The sequence below is a fragment of the Macrobrachium nipponense genome, chromosome 6 (genome assembly GCF_015104395.2).
Source record: "Macrobrachium nipponense isolate FS-2020 chromosome 6, ASM1510439v2, whole genome shotgun sequence".
NCBI classification, from domain to species: Eukaryota; Metazoa; Arthropoda; class Malacostraca; order Decapoda; family Palaemonidae; genus Macrobrachium; species Macrobrachium nipponense.
The window spans coordinates 118,662,956-118,683,656 of record NC_061108.1 but is presented as its reverse complement, the minus strand read 5'-3'; the positions used below and the strand labels follow the sequence as shown (position 1 = coordinate 118,683,656).

Here is a 20,701-nt window from a genome sequence, read left to right as displayed (position 1 = left end):
GACGTTTGAACACTGTCGGCGATTTCCATCCAGTATACTTTTTCACTCATCGAAGTTCATATGTTGGAAATAATTAATTGAGGTGGCTACTGCCCTGACATCATGTGCTTTCGGGAAAGAGTCAGGATTGGCTTGCTTAATAAAGTACAGGATTTGTTGCCTGATGCCTTTAATGGATAAAGTTCCACCTTTTTCCCTCCTAAAGAGGGGACCCGACGAAGATGAGGAGGTCCTAGACAGAAAGGCTCGTAAGGTTGTAACTGGGCAAAGAGATAAATCTTGTGGAAGGGGTAGTACCTTCCAAGGTTCCCACCTCATCAAAGGATCTTCATTCTTTGCTAAAAAGCTACGTTCCGGAGAAAGTAGGACTTCTCCTGTGGGAAGGAACTGAATATGATCCGGGTCTCTGGATAGAGCCGACAGTTCTGAAATTCTTGCTCCTGAAGCTAAGCTTAATAAGAATAGGGTTTTTCTTAAGAGCATTATAAACGAGCATGTGTCATTATCGTTTCGGAAGCCAGTTTTAGAACATCGTTTAAGAACCATGAAACTGACGTAGGCCTTACAGAAGGCCTAAGCCTAGCACATGCCTTAGGAATAGACGAGAAGTAGGAATCCGTCAAGTCTATGTTAAATCCAAATTGAAATATCTTTTTCAAAGCTGACTTGTTTGTCGTAATCGTGCTAGCTGCTAAACCTTTTTCAAATAAGGATCTGAAAAAGGATATAGCTGAATTAACTGTCATGATTCTAATATCCGAATCTCTCAGGAAGGTTGCTAACTTTTTGACAGCAGCATCATACTGCCTCAAAGTCGAATCCCTTTTATCGGATTCCAAGAATAGAATATTCTGAGGGTCAATATTCGCATCTCTCTTTGCCGCAAACTTCATGAAATCCATAAAGTTAGGGTTTTGAGAATCCCTGATGGAAGCGAACACAGTCTTCATTTGTACTGACTGGGAGAGCTTGGACTGGGGATCTGAAGAGGACGAAGGCCCAGCTCCAAAATTAGAGGATACCAGTTGCTCTTCGGCCAGTCTGGGGCGTAGGCTACTAGAGCCACTTGACCCTTGAAAGTCCTGAGTTTGTTCAATACTTTCATGAGGAGATTCACTGGAGGGAAGACGTAAATCTTCTCCCAGTTTGTTCCAGTCTAGAGCCAGGGCGTCCGTGGCATAGGCCAGAGGGTCCGGTTGGGGGCTACATAACACGGTAGTTTGTGGTTCGCTTGTGATGCGAAGAGGTCCACCTGTAGCCCTGGGACTCTTTGAAGGATCCATTGGAACGAACTGTTGTCCAGTGACCATTCCGACTCTAGTGGGGTACTGATCGGGATAGGGCGTCTGCTATGACGTTTCTTACTCCAGCTATGTGAGTGGAGGAAAGATGCCAACTGAACTTGTCTGCCAGGGAGAAGATGGCTATCATGACGTGATTTAGATGACGTGACTTGGAGCCTCCTCTGTTTATACAATGTACTACCACTGCGCTGTCCAGGACTAGCTTTATGTGGGAGTACTTGGGTGGGTCGTAACCTTTTTAGAGTCAAGAACACTGCCATTGCCTCCAGTACGTTTATATGGAACTGACGGAACTGAGGTGACCAAGTCCCTTGAACCTTTTTGACTGGGAATACCCTCCCCAGCCGCTTAAGGACGCGTCTGTGTGGATGGTGACCTCTGGTGGAGGGAACTGAAGGGGTACTGACCTTGATAAATTCTTGACTCTCGCCCATGGCCGAAGTCGATTCTTTAGAATCAGAGGCACTGAGGATAGTTTGTACCTGGACCTGACGTTTGCTCGCGAGCGCCAGATTCTGGTTAGGTCTTTCAGTTTGGCTTTCATTAAGACGTTTGTCACTGATGCAAACTGGAGAGAACCCAGGATCCTTTCCTGGGCTCTCCTTGACGCTAGTTTGTGACTTAGAAATTGCTTGACTGACTTTGCTATTTCTTTCCTTTTGGTTGATGGAATCGACAGAGTGTGGGATGATAGATTCCATTGAATGCCCAGCCACTGAAAGTTTGACTCTGGAGTGAGTCTTGATTTGGTCCTGTTTATTTTGAAGCCTAGATATTCAGGAACTGAATCACTTTCAGAGTAGCTCTGTTGCATTCCTCGACTGATGGGGCCCAGATCAACCAATCGTCGAGATACGCTACTACCATGATCCCTTGCGATCTGAGTTGTTGCACTACCACTTTCCGCTAGCTTCGTGAACACTCTGGGTGCCACGTTGAGTCCGAATGGAACTACCTTGAAGGAGAATGTCTGGTCTCCTATCTTGAAACCCAGATACGGACGGAAGTGTCTTGCAATAGGGATATGATAGTAAGCGTCTGTAAGATCGATAGAGGTGGTGACGGCCCACGGGGAAGTAGGGTCCGCACCTGTGAGATCGTGAGCATCTTGAACTTGTCGCAGCGGATGGTTAAGTTTAAGCGGGACAAGTCTAAGATTACCCTTCTTTTTGTGAGCCTTTCTTTGGCACGCTGAACAAGCGACCTTGAAATTTTAATCTCTTGACTCTTGCTATAGCTCCTTTTTGAAGGAGATCGTCTGCGTACTCTGTCAATTCCTTGGAAGGAAGTTGACGGGAAAAGGTCTGGATGGAGGTGGGTTCGTCAACCAGCTCCAACCCAGACCTTTTGACACTATGCTCTGAGCCCATTGGCTGAAGTTCCACCGGTGGTGAAAGTGAAACAGCCTCCCCCCTACCTGAAGTTCTTCATTGGTTCTGGTAACCGCCTCGGCCTCCTCTGAAGTGCTTTCCCCTGTTAAAGGGGCCTCCCGATCCTCTCCCACGAAAGGAACGCTTACCTCTACCTCCCTTACCCGAGCGGTCATACTTCTGAGAAGCTTGACTCTCGAAGGCTTGATTGTAAGCTGGAGAGATGGCGTAAGAGGTGAGGGCTGAGGCTGAGGGGATATCACATAAATTGGCTGTGATTGACCTTTAGAAGTGGAGGGTTGGGCTGTCTGCACTAACGGTACTGTTGGAACTTGTTGAGGAAAGCGTAGTTGCTTCTTCTGGTAAAGTTGGAAACGCCTGGGTTTTCTTTTGTCCCTTACCTTTAGGAGTCCGGTCTTGCCTCCTCTTAGCCGAAAGGCCCCAACGATCCTTAAGCTCTGGTTTAACCTGGTAGCCTCTGACTGGACCTCCTTAACCATAGCTTCTGGGAAGAGATCTGCCTCCCCAGATGCTAGACGAGAGTAACCTATTCGGTTCATGCCGAATGGTTGCCTCTTGTAGGACATGCTTCCTACAATTCGTCCGAGCAGTGGCAAACTCAAACATATCTGACTGTACCGTTTGAGTCAGGGCTTTGGTCATGAGCTTAAAAATCGGTTCTGATCCATAAGCCATGGTAGCTACCTCAGACAAGCCATAGAAAAATTGATGGATCTGGCTAGACGCGATTTTGCATCAAACTCAGCCTGAATAAGGCTATCTGGGAGCCTGGGTAGCTTTTCACCAAACTGCTCCATAGCACAGTCCGGTTTGAGTTTGCCAGCTGAGAATGTATTCGGCAAGTCTTCCCACAATTCTCCAACCGAGGGGAGCAACGGAGAAGTGGGATCCGCTTCCTTCAACTGCGGTATAGGTTCCCCCTTCTGGGCCGCTGGGATGGTCGACCTCGCGATCTTGGTTAGGAACGGGAGCGGGATACTCTCATCCATTGTAAAAATGGTAAAGGGACTCTTAAATGGTTGTATCTTGGTGTTAGAACAATCCATGTCCTCTAAACACCTGAGCCATTCTCTCTGAGCCTGGTCTCCGTGAGTAGAGGACTGTCCTCCTTAGGTACCTTATCGTCCCGCACCATAGCCGACGGCGTAAGCCTTGCGTAGCCTATGAACGGAGGCTGGAGGTCTTCCGGGAAGAACTCGAAGTCCTCTATTCTTCGAGTCCCAAATTCCGGTATAGAGATGAGACCGTCCTGGAAGGGGGCGTATGACGCTACTCTCCACGGATTGTTCATAGAGAACTGAGGTAGTGAGTCATACGGAGGAAGTTGGGATCCACTCGTGTTGGACAGTGGAGGAGAGGCTAGAGGAGCTTCTCTCAGCCCGGCTATAATGGAGTCCTGGGAAGTAATCCTGTCCGACAGACGAGAGATCATTTGCTCCATGCTACTCTTTAAGGACCCAACCAGGTCCCCCACCTGTTGCAACAGGCCAGCATTGGAGTCCAAAGCCGGAGCTGCTGCGGAGGTGGAGGGGAGGCTCTGAATCGGAACCAAAGGTAGCGGAACTGGTGATTCTGCCGGAGTGCGAGATCTCTCTCTGGAGGATTTACTCCTCGAGGACTTAGAGCCGGAGCTAGAGCTTTAGACCTGGATGCTCCGGGATTCCCAGCCGGAGACTTACGGAGGAGGATGAGCCGAAGTCGTCTTCTTAGACGACGACGACTTCTTAGTCAAAGTCCATCACCTTAGACTTGACCTTAGGTTCTAACCGAAGCACCAGGAGGAGAATATATTTCGTCACCCGTAAAGCCTTGGAGGATGGAGAGGTTGCAGGAGTAGAAGAAACAGTTACGCCCAGGGTGACCCTTGGGTGTCCACCGTACCTACCTCGACCAACAGGTCGTCTATACCTACCATAGGTTCAACATTAATATCTAGGGTCGCGACATCCGTAGAGATATCCTGGTCCTGATCAGTTAATGAGGTGGCCAGCTGTTGTTGGATGAAGGCGATAGTCGGATCCGCTTCTATCGGGTCGACGTTATCCTGTCGTTCTTGCCTCCTGGGGAAGATTAGTAATGCCAACCGTTTCTCTAGGATGTAGGGCTGTCCCTTGGCGGCGTTTTTCCCAAACCCAAACCGCCGACCCAGGCCCGCAGGGTAGCCAGTGCGGTATCTCTTACCGCCGGAGCCTGGAAGAGAGGGCGTAGTTTAGATTTAAGAATCACTTAAAACTAAAACTTAAAGTATAACTTAAATTAATTGCCTTAAGTTAATATGATGAAAACTTAGCGCTAAAAAAGAAGCGGAGCAGCTACTGGAGATGTAAAACTTACCCCTTCCAAAAGCTGGCTCACCAGATCGTAACATATGGTACACGTCTCATGGTACCAGACCTGGAGTCCCCGAGCGGAGTCGCGCATGGAGCATGGGACCGCAAACTTCGTGTCCACAGGGCTCCTGAAGTGTGGCGGAACATCCGCCCGGATGCTCACCGTTGGTGGCCTGTAAGTGGGGGAGACACATGAGTATCTTAAAAAACATCACTTACAGTTTAAAGGACAGAAGAGCTCCGATGCATGCCGGAGCTCGGAAAAAATTTGTTGCATACCCCACCCCTCCCTGCATCGCCTGAATAGGCTATAATCCCGGAGATATCCGTAAGATATGTAAGGAGGGGGATGGTTTTTAAGTTTCTTAAGATAACTTAAAGATAACTTAAACCTAACACACAAGCACAAACCGGACTAAGTCCAGTGCGTAGCGGAGTGTAGTAACTCAGCAAAACGGTAAGGTTAGTAGAGACCCACTGTATGCTCCGGTCCACCCTACTGGGTGGACTAACAACTTTCCGCTGGATACCAGGACTCCGATCAGGAAGGAGCCCTAGTAAGATGGGAAAGAGCGAGAAGACATACAGGCTCAAGCTAGCCCGGAGGCAGCGACAAGGTAGCGCGGAGGGTGGGCAAGGCCAGTACACCCCCCACTCCGTACCAACCGGCCGGACCGAGAAGCCGAGAGGTCGAGACCAGTCTGGTCTGTCCCGACTCCCTAGCCCCTCCGCCTGAGGGGAGAGAGGGAGGCAGGCTCGGTATGAGGAGCGAGCATGGGCAGACCGACCCGCCCCCGCCCGACACTATGAAGAGCGGGAGGGGGGGGTAAGAATGACTGGACAGGCGTCTGGCTGCCCGTGATCACGAAGTGACCACGAGGCGGTAAGACCAAATACGACAACTAAGCCTAGGACAACCACTGATCAGGGAGATGCTATCGGGAAGCATACTGAACTGAAAAGCGGAGGCAAAATAAGCCCACTGGGCCGAACCAACTGATCAGAGAGATGCTATAGGGAAGCAACCGAACTGATGAGCGGTAGTATAGGCTCAAACCGAGCCAGGACCTAGGCTAAGCCAGACGCCTAACTAACCTAACAATAATAAAATATACAGTTATATAAATAAATAAATGAAAGAAAGAAAACAATATAGCAGGAGAAAAAATCCAGGAGTGTACGACTAACCCGAAGGCAAGTCTACCACTCAAAGCTAGTCAGAGGCCGATACTAAGAACCTGGACTAGGGTCTGGATAGAAGAAGCCTACGTAAGGTAAAATACATGCATGCATGACAAACCTGAGTAGACCGTACCCTAAGTAAAGCGGATAATCATAAAGAGCGAAGATAAATAAGGGATGTTCTAGGTATGGGAGACCAAGAACGAACCCATCACGAGGCAGAACCATGCTGCCATGCTTCCGACCCCGAGGTCGTATTTTTATACCTACCCTTAAAAAAAACGGCAAATACTGTCTCAGGGGCCGGAAAAAAACCAACTAACCGTAAATACTGAGTACTTAACTTAGCTGCTGCGATAGCTGCACGCTCCATAATAGAAAATCCAATGAAAGGGCACAAAAAACACAGAGAGAAAAATATCACAACCGCTCGTGTGCGCTAACTTGAAAGGATGGCCACCAGAGGCGCAGCAGTCGGCAGCATGGGATGGAGTAGTAGTAGTACGAGCTGCTCACTCTGTGGGTCGGCTCCCCTCTTGGAGGGATTTTGTAGTGGGAGATTTCTATTGGCATTTGGCTCGTGGTAGTGGTCTCACTCGCCTAGTGTTCATACCGACACCCTCCTGGAGGGTGAGCGAGTCAGTTATACTGACCTTTTTCTTTATTTTATTTATTCTCTGGTATGTGTTAGTACATTTACCCTAGAAATAATAGATTAAAGGATATTTCGCGCAGCGACACGAGCTGAGCCCAGAAATATATTTATCTTTTGTTGGTCTTGGTACATAATGCTGTATGAGCTGTGGCCCATGAAACTTTAACCACCACTCATGGTGGCCTGTCCTATATCGTTGCTGAATGCACCATTTGGGTATCTTTAACCTTTAATAAAATAAAAACTACTGAGGCCAGAATGTTGCAATTTGGTATGTTTGATGACTAGAGGGTGGATGATCAACATAACAATTTGCAGCCCTCTAGCCTCAATAGTTTTTAAGATCTGAGGACAGACAGAAAAATGCAAACAGAAAAAAGTTCAGAGAGACAAACAAAGTCAGCACAATAGTTTTCTCTAAATAGAATAACAAGCTAAAGGAGGCATACATATACGTACAAGTAATTTCATTTATATTTTATCTGTTTCATACTACGATAATAATACTACAGGCAGTCCCCAGGTTATGATGGGTTCGGCTTACGACGTTCTGAGGTTAAGGCGCTTTTCAATTATATTCTCAGAAATTATTTCCAGGGTCACGACGCCTACAACGCTGATCTGGCAGATGAAATATGACACCTAAAATGCAAAATAATCAATATTTGAAGTTTTTTTTATGTAAAATGCAATAAGAATGCAGTTTACATAGTTTTCAATGCACCCCAAGCATTAAAAGTAAGGTTTTCTTAGGGTTTTTGATGATGTTCCGGGTTACGATGATTTTCGGCTTACAACGCGTCTCAAGAATGGAACCCCCGTCGTAACCCGGGGACTGCCTATATGGAATAAGTACAGCACAGGTTTACAGATGTCTGCATTAAAACAAATGCTACAATAGTTAATAATAATTTAGTCAACTTTTACAGCCTTAAAGCATTCCTATTTTTCTGAGAAAGAATGAAAAAATTTCCAGCAAATCAGTCACCCTTTTTTATAGTAAATATCCAATAGTATAGTACTCTCCTGCAATTCTCAATGGAAACTGAAATAAACATGACTTCCTTGTTTCAAATGAAAAGGATTTCAACATGCTGTCACATGCACAACCAATACAGGCAACAATGCAATGAAGAACCTACCACTGAATTGTTCACATTTCAACTCACAACTACACGATGGTATGGCTTACCCCTTAAGGAATCTATCTTTCACAAAAAATCTTTGAGTGAAACATCAACAATAAGTAAAAGCAAACTTAGAACAGCATCTACAATATAATAACATGCATATACAAGAAAAGATGGAACAATGAATCAGAAACAAAGTATAAATCTGAGTAATTACAGTTTGCAATGGGCTGCAGGTTCACCCAAGTACTGCATTTCGTACTGGCGTTCCGACATGCAAGTGAAGATGTGGAGACTGGTTCTGCTTCCTGGGAAGACGATCAGTGCTGTTCAAAAGCAGTGTGTTTGTCTTTAAAATAAAATCAGCCATGCTATGTAATATCTGAAGCCATGCTATGGTAAAGAACATAGAAGTACTATATCAGGATCATGCTACAATCACCGCAAAAATCTTGGAATGCATGAAACTTAGAAGTAAATTAAGTCTTCTCAGAATATTTGCTGTTTTTGATGGGAACAATATAATTCTTTCTCTTCTAGCAACTCACTGGGTATTTATGAGTGTTCAGTAAACATTGACTGACAGATGTTTCCGATTTTGCTTACACCTGCCATTATGGGTTAAATTCCAGAAGCCATGTTTTGCAATCCTGTACATCCATAGTCATGATACCTTAAAAAAAAATTACTATTCAACATACAGACAATAGAATGTGATCATGCACCATGATGGCAATCAATGATGCAAATAACCAAGGGGCTGGGGAGCTGCAAAATCACTCCTCTCTGGTGCCATCACGTTGGGGAGGGGACTTAATGCAGGGTTAAAATGAAAAAATAATCAAGACAAAATATGTTTCTCAGCTTTTAATGTTTGTTCTAGACCAATAGCTGGGCTTCATCTTTCCCAGTAGTTATTGGTCTTTTATGTTGTCTTCCATGATAATCCTGGGCTCTTCAAGCATTTCAATGTTGTTCTGAGACCCAGCCTCCCAGCTGGATGTCATCAGACAAAGACCATGTTTTTGGGTTCACAATTCCTTTAAAATTTTTGTATCTACCTGCGATCCTGATGCATTAACCCATCCTGTTCTTTTCACAATGGATAGCAATTTCTGATTCTCAGAAGTGCAAGGAGTGGCACCTACAATTTTACATAGAGACAGGACCAAGCAAAATTACAAACCATCCTCTCCCAATGTTTTCTGAACACTGCTGGAACACACACACACACACACACAAAAAAAAAAAAAAAAAAAAAAAAAAAAAAATCCTATCAATAATAGCAAACGTTTTTTAAAATCCTTATTTTACTTCTAAAGTTTTTTGGATTCTAATTTTTTTGGTGAATGCACAAATCAATACAACCTGATCTATGAAACACTACACTGAACATGAAAAATTATCTGAGATGAAAATAATAAAAATTCTTTTTATTGTACATAACCTAAGCTTTACATACTACTGACTAGGTCTATGAAAAAGGTCTACAACTTGATTTTAGATTCTAACATGCTTGCTTATTGGTTTGCACTTTTGACGGGAGTCTTTACAAGAAATAAAAGGTACTTAGCAACTCTAACCTATTCTGAAGAACATATGATAAGAAGGCAATTTTACATTAAAAATTACTTGTATTTTATATAAATCCAGCTAAGACCATTGAAGGGGTACAGTGGTCAATCCAAGATCAACATACAACAACCTTGCAATCATCAATCTCAGTAGATAAAGTAGTAAAGAGATGCACAAAGCAGACTCCACAGGAGGGGAAGGACATAAATCCTAAGGCCTATAAAGAGGTGTATCAGCTTAACCCATTAGCGCTGTTAGTCACAACACAGAATGTAAAGGCCATTCTGGGGGGTATTTGCCTGAGCTTTGGAAAATAAAAATGCATACCAATATAATAACCTCACCTTGGTATGAACCTGGGAACCTTGGTGATTAGTACTACGTACTTGGTTTTTTCTCAAAAGTGGATGTGATATGCCAGTTTATACATATAGGGATTTGACTAGGGTCTTTTTTTGTAAAGGTGCAGTAAGGTAATATTTTCTGTCACAGGCTAACACTATGTCTTTCCAGTCTTCAATAACTAGCAGATTCCTCTTAAGGGGGCTTAACAGCACTGCACCATTCTGTCTTGGACATCCCTTACTTTTTTGAATGCTGAATAAACACCACCACTGTTTTTTGGTTACCTAAAATCTACCTGATCTTTCTTTCTACTATCTTTATGAGTCAACTGTGCGTAATCAGTATCACATAGTGGTTCTATGTACAATACGGCAAAACCCACCAGAATCACAATACAATTTTAAAGTCTTCCAAGAAGCCTGGCCTATGTCTCTGTCATCATTCATCGTTATATCCATAACAGTTATTCCTATCAGAAGAATGACTGCACTGACCTCAGGCATTTAAATGATAAGTGATGATCACTTCAGTGAGTCCTCTGTAAGCCTTTAGTATAATGCTGTGAACACTCTAAACATTCTTATGATATCTTTGAACTAGTCCTCAAAAAGTTCAGAAGAGGAAATTCCAAGTCGACATATGCAGATTTGTGCTCAGAAGAAAAGCACTACATAAATGATTTATGAAACATACATTAAAACAGTCACAGTTATTTTTAAACATGATGAGTAACAACCACAGCTTCCAAATTCTTGGCTGGTTGTAAGGCATTACACAATATTTGAAATGTGCACCTCAAGAATACTATGAGCTGCCCAACAGAACTTTTTATAAGAATTTCCAACATAGGATTCAGGTGAGTTACCAGCACAAAAACTTTACCCCATCCTGCCTATGAAAAACCATTGTTGGTACAGAAACCTGTCCCTCCACTTGAAACCAAAAATAAAATGATATTGTTATGTTACAATAAAGTTTCATACATACTTACCTGGCGATATATACATAGCTAAGACTCCGTCGTCCCCGACAGAAATTCAAATTTCGCGAGCCACTCGCTACAGGTAGGTCAGGTGATCTACCGGCCTGCCCTGGATGGCAGGACTAGGAACCATCCCCGTTTTCTATCATATTTTCTCTCTTCCACCTGTCTCCTGCGGGGAGGCTGGGTGGGCCTTTAATTGTATATATCTGCCAGGTAAGTATGTATGAAACTTTATTGTAACATAAACAATATCATTTTCATACAATCAACTTACCTGTCAGATATATACATAGCTGATTGGCACCCTTCGGTGGAGGGTAAGAGACAGCTTCTATATGGAATAGACAGGTAAACAACATATGTTGTAGGTATAAATAAACCTTGGTTCCTACCTGATAGGTGGTAGACTTCGTGGGTGTTTGCCCAGTAGTCTGCATCACCTCAAGAAACTTTAGCGAGATATATGATCTATGGCCAAGAGTTCTTGTGGGTCTGCCGATGGGGTCTTACCCACTTACTCGGCAGAGCCTAAAAGGACTTTGTCAATGGGTGCTGATCCACTTATATGACAATACACCTTATGAAGGAGCACACAACCAATCCCGACCACCTGATCCCAACCATACGTTAGAACTACAGATTGTTAAGAGTTATCCCCGAACTCGTCACAACAATCGTAACTCAAAATCACTACGCACACATACATAATTTTCAAAAAATTATACTCAACTAATTGGATATGAACCAGGAATTTTACTGAACAACATAGACGGCCGCCCGTGCTAGCCTAAGTCCTCTATTGTTAGAAGAGACTCGACCATATCCAAAAAGAAGAAAAGTATAAACATTTAAGGATTGGTGTCTGCTCCCGTACCAGAATCGTATCCGCTGATACGAAAGGACCTAAGACTTCTCATATGTCCAAAACACGCACGTCTTTCAAGTAATGATGCAAATACTGATTTTGCATCTCCAAAATGTCCGTTCTATTATGTTTTTAACGACATATTCTTATGAAACAAGAGAGACGTCGCTATAGCTCTAACTTCATGAGCTTCTATTCTCAACAGTTGTAACTGTTCGTCAGGACAGGCCTTATGAGTGTCTGTAATGACGTTTCTTACAACGAATGCCAGCGCATTCTTGGACATCAGTCTTGTGTGGGGTCTTTTACCGCGCACCAAAGACCTTGTCTAGAGCCTCCCATTCGATGCTTTCTCTGAAGGTAGAACTTCAGAGCTCTAACAGGGCAGAGAGACCTCTCTGTTTCTCTGCCTACGAGACTTGACATGCCTTTGACTTCGAATGACTTAGGCCAGGGATTCGTAGGATTCTCGTTTTCCGCTAAAACAGGGTCTGAAACGAGCAAATCGCTGAGTCTCCCTGAATGCTACTTCATCCTGCAGAGCATGCAATTCCCTAATTCTCTTTGCCGTAGCTAAAGATAATAGGAATAGGCATTTTCGGGTAATGTCTCTAACGATGCCCGATGAGGAGGTTCGAATCTTTCCGATGACAGATACTTTAGAACTACGTCTAGGTTCCAGTTCGGAGGTACTGGTTCCTTATACTTTGAAGTCTCAAAAGACCTTATGAGATCGTGGAGATCTTCATTATCTGCCCGATCTAATCCTCTGTTCCTGAATACAGCCGAGAGCATACTTCTATATCCCTCTATTGTGGATACGGCTAGATGAGATTTTCCTCTCAGGAATAGCCGGAAATCCGCAAATTTCCGCTATAGAGGTAGTGGAGGAGGACAACTTCTTGGATCTACACCTCCTTCTAAATACCTTCCACTTCGACTGGTATACTTTCGTAGTGGAGGTTCTGCGTTCTCTCGCGATCGCGCTTGCTACTTCGCGAGAAAAGCCTCTCGCTCTGACAAGTCTTTCGATAGTCGAAAGGCAGTCAGAGCGAGAGCGGAAGAGGTTTGATGGTTGTATGAGAAGATCCGTCCTTCCGGGTAGGGATCTTGGAAAGTCTACGCTTCACTCTACCACCTCCTTGAACCATTCCTGGGCCGGCCAAAAGGTGGCTATTAACGTCATCCTCGTCTCCTTTGGCGCCACAAACTTTTCATTACTAACCCCGGATTTGAATGGGGGAGAAGCATAAACGTCTCTCGAGACCAATTTAGCAGGGGGAAGGCATCTACCTAAGAATGCTCTGGGATCTTCCACGACCGAGCAAAACACTGTGAGCCTTTTTTGAAATAAATGTTGCGAAGAACTCCACCTGAGGAGTTCCCCACAGAGACCAGAGATCGAGACACACTTCCTCGTGTAAAGTCCATTCTGTATGAAGGACCTGGTTCCTCCTGCTGAGCCTGTCCGCCCTCACATTCCTTTCTCCCTGTAAGAACCTTGTCATCAGGGAGATGTTTTGTTTTTTTTACTGTGTGAATACGTCCAAAGTTAATTAGGTCTCTCCGTGAGCTCGTAAAGGAACCGATGGAGTGCGTCCCTCCCTGTTTCCGAATGTAGGCAAGAGGGGTGGTGTTGGGCGTCAACGTCGTCCCCGTACTCCTCAAGAAGAAGGTTAGTCAATCCCTTCTAGTTAGACAAACCTTCTCTTCCACTATATTCGTTATCCGAGTTTTTTTCCTCTAACTCGGGATCTAAAAGCGTCTCCGCTCTCCTTTCCGAACATTCTTCTTCTTGCGGAAACAAACTCCTAACAGGAGAGGGGCTAAGGGAATGATAATCCTTCCTCTTTCCCGCTCTAATATTCTTGGAAGGCGTCATAAGCTTCGGCTTCTCTAGAATTTTAGAAGACTCTTCATGCTTACATGACGCTTCCCGTTTGCCAAGCGTCATGGATGACGTCTTTTGCTGACGTCTCGATGACGCTTCGCGCTTGGAAGATGCTCAGCTCTCCAAAGGCGTCCTCCTTGGCGTCATAATATTGGACGGAGCGTCATGTCTATGCTCCGTTTCCAATGACGCTTCGCTTCTAAAAGACGTCTTACTTCTCTCTGGCGTTACGAAACTCTCGTAAGCACCTGTTCTCTCTCTCGCACTAGACGCTTCTGTAAGACGTTTAGCCGTTTCCCGTCTGTATGACGCTTGTCGTTGAACAGGTAAGAGAGGACGAGACTTCTTAATTGGAAGCGACACGTCCTTCCGACGTTGCGTTCGAGATGACAGTTGCTCTTGAACTGCTATAATGATTCTCTTGACGCTTCTCCCACGTCCAGTGCATGACGTCTTTCGTCATCACTCGGTGGGGAAAAAAAAAAAGGAAAGGGTACTTCCGCGTACACTTCAGGTGACGCTGACGCCCCCTTCGCTTTCTTGCTAGAAGACGGAGAGTCATCTGAGAAACTCTCCGGACTAGAATCCCTGTCAGGCGTCATATGGCGCTTCAGCGGTTTCGACAAGTTCGATTCCCTCCACCCTCGTTTAGGTGAGGGAGAGGGAGAGGACGAGAAACACTCGCGAAGGACGCTTTCTATAGTGCCCTTGAGCCGCCTGCAACGAAGCAGAGCTAGCTTAAGGAACGTCTGACTGTTGGGGATTCCCCACAACCTCCTTAAGGCTTTCGACTTTCCTTCTCCTCTGTGTTCGTGAGCTTGGAAGAGGTCTAGGCTTGGGAGTGTCGCAGGAGCCTGGCACCTACTGGTGCTTGGAGGAGAAATGTTTCATTTTCCCTTTTTTTAAAGGGACGAAAGGCGGACCTACCTCTCTTCTCTGGAGCCTTCCTTCTTGCGGGAGGTCTGGAGATCGGACCACCTCGAAAGGGCTGCGTTAGAAGTGCTAGGTCCTTTCTTGTCCGATACTAAAGCAGGTTTCTTCTTCCTAGCTGACTGCGTCAGAAGATCCTGCGTCGCCTTCTCAGTTAAAGAGTGAGCCACGTCCTTCACTAACTTAGAAGGGAACAAATAGTTCGAAAGAGGTGCTATAGTAGAGCTGCCCTCTGCGCATGCGAGACTGCCTTTGTTAAGAAGGCGCCCTACACTGTCCTTTTCTTCAAAAGACCTGCTCCAAATAATGCAGAGACTTCCAAAGATCCATCTTGTACTGCTTTGTCGATGCACGACAAAATGCATAACAGGGCTTCAGGTTCGATTCCCTGCGAATCGTGAGCTTTCTTGGACATCACCCAAGGGACCAATCCAAGAAGTTGAAGACTTCCAATACATGGAAAAGTCCCTTGAGGAGATGATCTAGTTCCGAAATACTCAAGTAATGCGGGCAGAATTAAGACTAGGACGCCTTGAAGCGTCAACTAACGTCGAAAAGTCTGCCTCTGTAGTAGAAGGGAAGAGCGATACCCATATCCTCCCCCGTCTTGTACCATATGCCTCTTTCCCAGCTAACCTTGCTGGAGGCATGCAAAATACTGTCCTGGTTAAGTCTTTCTTCGACTTCATCCAGGCGTCTAAGGCGTGTAAAGCCCGCTTCATCGAGATGGTGGGCTTCATCTTCAGAAAAGGACGAAGTCTTCTTCACCTTCGCACTCGAAAAGAGCGAGCAGCGGAGAAGGAGGAGCAGCCGGAGTCAACTCGTCTCCGTATTCCTCCAGAAGCAGGGTAGTCAACACCTTATAGTTGGACAAGCCCTCTCTTCCAAGATCGTCATCATCCGAGTTTCGTTCGAACTCGTGATAATCCTGAGTTTCTGTTCTCCTTTCAGAACTTTCCTCTTCTGGGGGAGACAAACTCCTGATCGGAGAGGGGCCTAAGGGAATGAAAGTCTTTCCTTTTTCCCGTTCTGATCGACTTGGAAGGCGTCACAACCTGCGGCTTCTCTCTCGCGCTTTAGAAGACGTCATGTATGACGCTTCCCGCTCTCCGAGCGTCATGTATGACGTCTCTTGTTGACGTTTAGATGACGCTTCGCGTTTGGAAGACGCTTCGCTTTCTAAGGGCTTCCTACTCGGCGTCACAATCTTGGACGGAGCGTCACGTCTAAGCTCCTCTTTGATTTGACGCTTCACTTCTACAAGACGACTTCCGAAGCATGGTGCGATGAGGACCGAGGAACTTTCTTAATAAGGAAGGTCGACCCGTCCTTCCGAACGGTGGGCGCTTAAAAAACTCCCACCCAAGAGATGACAGTTGTTCCTGCCAACCGCCAGGAATGATCTTCCATTGACGATTCTTTCCTACGTATAGTGCCTGACGCCTTTCGTCATCACTCGGGGAAGAAGCATGATGGGGTACTTCCTCGTAAGCGTCAGGTGACGTTGACGCCACCTTCGCTTCTTAATAGCCGACGGGGCGTCATCCGAGAAGCGCTCTCCGGGCTAGAATCAATGTCTTGCTTCATATGACGCTTCAGCGGTCTCGATAAGTTCGACTCCTTCCACCCTCGTTTAGGTGAGGGAGAGGGAGAGGACGAGAAAACACTCGCGGAAGGACGCTTTTTCTATAGCGCCTTGAGCTGGCTGCCATGAAGCAAAGCTAGCTGAAGGGACGTCTGACCGTTGGGGATTCCCTCCGACCTCCTTAAGGCTTTCGACTTATTTCCTTCTCCTCTGGGCATGTTTGAGCTTGGAAGAGGTTCTAGGCCTGGGAGCGCCGCAGGACGATCAAACGCCCCCATCCACAAACACAATGATAGGGCTCACTTCACTAAAATTTTCACTATCACTAGCCTTACCTTTCGAGTCCGCCATCTTGGACTTCATGTCTCGAATCGTCGCTTTCAGATTGGCGATTTCCGATGCCGAATCCGAAAAGACACTCTGAGAATGAGATTTATAGGGAGAATCTACAGTAGTAGGGTTAGAATTATTATTGAAAGGCTCAATAGGCCTTGAATTCACACCTTTCAGCCTTCTAACTCTATCCCTCTCTAACTTCTTCAAATAAGAAGTCAAAGTCTTCCATTCTTCTGCATTCAAACTCTCGCATTCCTTACAAGTGTTAATAGCAGAACACTGCACCCCCCTACATTTACGGCATACAGTGTGAGGATCAAACCGAAGCTTTCGGTATCCTCACCCTGCAGCCTACATTCACACACATCACACTCACATTAGAATCAGACATACTGAGAAAAATCCAAAAGAGTTATTCCAAAAACAGTCCACAGTAGCGAATGCAAAACACGATCCAAATACGTCACCAAAAGTCGAAAAAACGCTGATCAAAGTGTTGAAAAATGAATCCAAGTCAGGAGGTAATAACAACAATGTTGATACCACCGGCGACAGAGAAAATATGATAGAAAACGGGGATGGTTTCCTAGTCCTGCCATCCAGGGCAGGCCGGTAGATCACCTGACCTACCTGTAGCGAGTGGCGCGAAATTTGAATTTCTGTCGGGGACGACGGAGTCTTAGCTATGTATATATCTGACAGGTAAGTTGATTGTATGAAACTAATAATTCATACCAAATTCAAAATTATGCTCCATATCTATTTGTTCGTATTTCCTAGAAAAAATTCTCAGACAGAATTATGCAGATGTAAAACATGATGAGGCTCAAGCTCAGGAGTCAACAATAAATCAAAAGACTTCATTTAACAGCTATGAATAATAATCCTTTACTGATTATGCACACATGCCCACAGGGTAATTTTTGTAAAACACAAAGGTTTGAAGCACTTTAAATACAAAACAAAGAGGCACATAGCATAAACTGCGTGCACTTGCCAAACAATGTGATACTGAAATGCATTTTGTCAAAGTGCTTGCAGAATTACCAAAAGGAAAATGTAAAACTGTGGACTTATCACTAACAACAAAATAATCATATTAGCAATCATTCAGTGATCATCAATGACAATAATGGTGAAATCTTAAATGCAGAAGAAAAATGATATTGTTAAACTACAATAAAGTTTTGTACATACTTACCTGGCAGATATATACTTAGCTTATAGTCTCCGACGTTCCCGACAGAATTTCAAATCTCGCGCACACGCGACAGGTAGGTCAGGTGGTCTACCTTACCCGCCGCGGGTGGCGTATGTAGGAACCACTCCCGTAGCTTGTCAGATTTTTCTCTTCCACCTGTCTCCTGAGGGGAGGCTGGGTGGGCCATTAATCGTATATATCTGCCAGGTAAGTATGTACAAAACTTTATTGTAGTTTAACAATATCATTTTTGTACATGAACTTCCCTGACAGATATATACTTAGCTGATTGGCACCCTTGGTGGAGGGTAAGAGACAGCTCAATAATACAGGTAAGACGGGAAACAACTAATGTTGTAGGATATAAAAACCTTGGTTCTCACCTTTTCAGGATGAAGGACTTCATAGATACTATCTCTGAGTCTGCATTGCCTGGAGAGCTACAGCTAGGAACGTGACTGATGCTGAAAGACTCTCGGATCTACCACTGGGATATGTGATCCCCTATTGTGGTAGAATCCAAGTCGGATGCTGTTAGAGGGACCTTGTCCGCTTACCTAACAGATCCTTACCACTACCTCTGCAAGGAGCCAAAACCCACCAGACCACCTAACCAAAATACAAAGGGTTAATATTACGACAAAAAGAGGTGCCGTCCTGCAACCTCTTTCAGACAACCAAAAAACAACAATATAAAATATAGGGTAACATATAAAAAATTTACACGGATAAGTTTCAGCTCCCTGCCCCAGCACCGAATCCGCGATACGAAAGGACCCAAGGCGAAGCATTTATCATATGTGATTTTTACATCACGTAGGTAGTGGTTTGCGAAAACCGATTGGCATCTCCAAAAAGTCGCCTCCATCAAGTTCCGCACAGACATATTTTTTTCTGAATGCAAGCGAAGTTGCGATGGCTCTCACCTCGTGAGCTTTCACTTTCAGTAGTCTAAACTGATCTTCCTTACAGGCAACATGTGCCTCTGTAATAAGGCTTCTCAGAAAAAAGGAAGAGCATTCTTCGACATGGGCCGAGTGGGGTCCTTTACGGAGCACCAAAGTACATCTTGATTAGCCTTAAGTTGTTCCTTCCTCTTAAGGAAATACTTCATAATTCTCATAGGGCAAAGAGTTCTTTCAGGCTCTTCCCTACTAGAAAAGATAAACTACGAACTTCAAAGCTCCTGGGCCAAGGGCGTGATGGGTTTTCATTCTTTGCAAGGAAACTTGGAAGAAACGACATACCATAGAATCTTCCTTAAACCCTACATTGCCCTCAATAGCTTGGAGCTCACTCACTCTTTTAGCTGTAGCTAGGGCCAAAAGGAAGATAGCCTTCTTCGTCAAGTCCTTGAAAGAGGCTAAGCCAGGAGGTTCGAATCTAGACGATCCAAGGAATTGTTAGGACTACGTCTAGATTCCAGTTCGGTACTACATGAGGACGCTAATGGTTTCAAATGATCTAATAAGATCATGCAGGTCCTTATCATCGGATATATTTTAAGCCTCTATGCCGAAATACCGCCGCCAACATACTGCGGTATCCCTTAATAGTTGACACAACCAGATGACATTCTCCTTTGAGGAAAATAAGGAAATCCGCCCAATTTGGGTCACAGAGGTACTGGAAGAGGAAATGTTCTTCCTCTTGCACCAACGTCTGAAGACATCCCACTTTGACTGGTATACACGCAAGGTGGAAGGTCTCCTCGCTCTTGCGATTGCTTTAGCAGCTGCTGCTGAAAAGCCTTTCGCTCTGACCAAACTTTGGACAGTCTGAAACCAGTCAGACTGAGAGCGAGGAGATTTTTGTGGTACCTGTCGAAGTGGGGTTGTCTGAGTAGATCGCTCCTTAGCGGGAGCGATCTTGGAAGGAGGTCCACCAACCATTCCAGTACCTCTGTGAACCATTCTTGGGCCGGCCAAAAGGGAGCGATTAAGGTCATTCTCGTTGAATCGGACTCATAACGAACTTCTTGATAGTTAGCCCCAGGATCTTGAAGGGGGGAAACGCGTAGACGTCGAGTCCGTTCCAGTCTAGAAGAAGAGCATCTATTGCTACTGCCTCTGGATCCGATATCGTAGAGCAGTAAGGATTCCAGCCTCTTGTTCTTTGACGTGGCAAAGAGGTCTATGTGTGGCCTGCCCCATATAACTTCCACAGGCTCTGGCATACATCCAGATGAAGGGTCCACTCTGTGGGAAGGACCTGATCTTTCCTGCTGAGGAGATCTGCTCTTACATTCCTTTCTCCCTGCACGAACCTGGTGAGAAGCTTGATTCCTCTTTCTTCTGCCCACAGAAGAAGGTCTCTTGCTGTCTGTACAGGGAGAAGGAATGCGTCCCCCCTGTTTCCTGATGTATGCCAGAGCTGTAGTGTTGTCCGCGTTGACCTGCACTACCGATCTTCTGACTTTGGGCTCGAAAGCCTTCAGAGCCAACCACACAGCCATCAACTCCTTTCTGTTGATGTGCCAGGCCTACCTGTCCCCCACCCAGGTACCTGACACTTCGTTGGTTCCCAGAGTTGCACCCCACCCCATGTCCGACGCGTCGGAGAACAACACCAGGTTGGGGGTCTGTGATTGAAGAGACAGTCCCTTCGCAAAGAGGTTGGGATCTGTCCACCATAAGAGATGTTTTCTTGATGTCCTGGGATAACGACAGGGAGAACGTCAAATCCTGAGAACGACGACTCCAATTCCGATGAAGAAAGAATTGGAGCGGTCTCAGGTGCAACCTTCCTAGGGAAACGAATTGCTCCAGAGAGGAGAGTGTCCCCAGCAGACTCATCCACTCCCTCACTGTGCATACTTCTTTCCCTAAGAAGGTTGTTACTCTCTCGAATCCTCGGGCTATCCTTTCCTGCGAGGGAAAAGGGCAGCCCGAAAACTCAGAGAGTTCATCTGTATCCCGAGATACACACACTCTTGCTCGGGAATTAGTGATGACTTCTTGAAATTGACGAGAAGTCCCAAAGCCTTCGTCAATTCT

The 20,701-nt window shown here is 45.3% G+C and overlaps 1 protein-coding gene across 2 annotated transcripts in view; it reads right to left on the bottom strand.

The window, feature by feature from the left end:
• The window catches only part of LOC135216051 (uncharacterized), an 81,513-nt gene that overhangs the window by 45,080 nt on the left and 15,732 nt on the right, over positions 1 to 20,701 (bottom strand). The window contains exon 2 of one of the 2 annotated variants that reach the window (XM_064251024.1): positions 8,210 to 8,318. The exons of the other annotated variant lie outside the window; for it this stretch is intronic. Coding sequence (XP_064107094.1) covers positions 8,210 to 8,268 — 59 coding nt within the window. The 5' untranslated portion in view covers positions 8,269 to 8,318. The remainder of the gene's footprint in view (positions 1 to 8,209; positions 8,319 to 20,701) is intronic. 2 annotated transcript variants of the gene reach the window in all.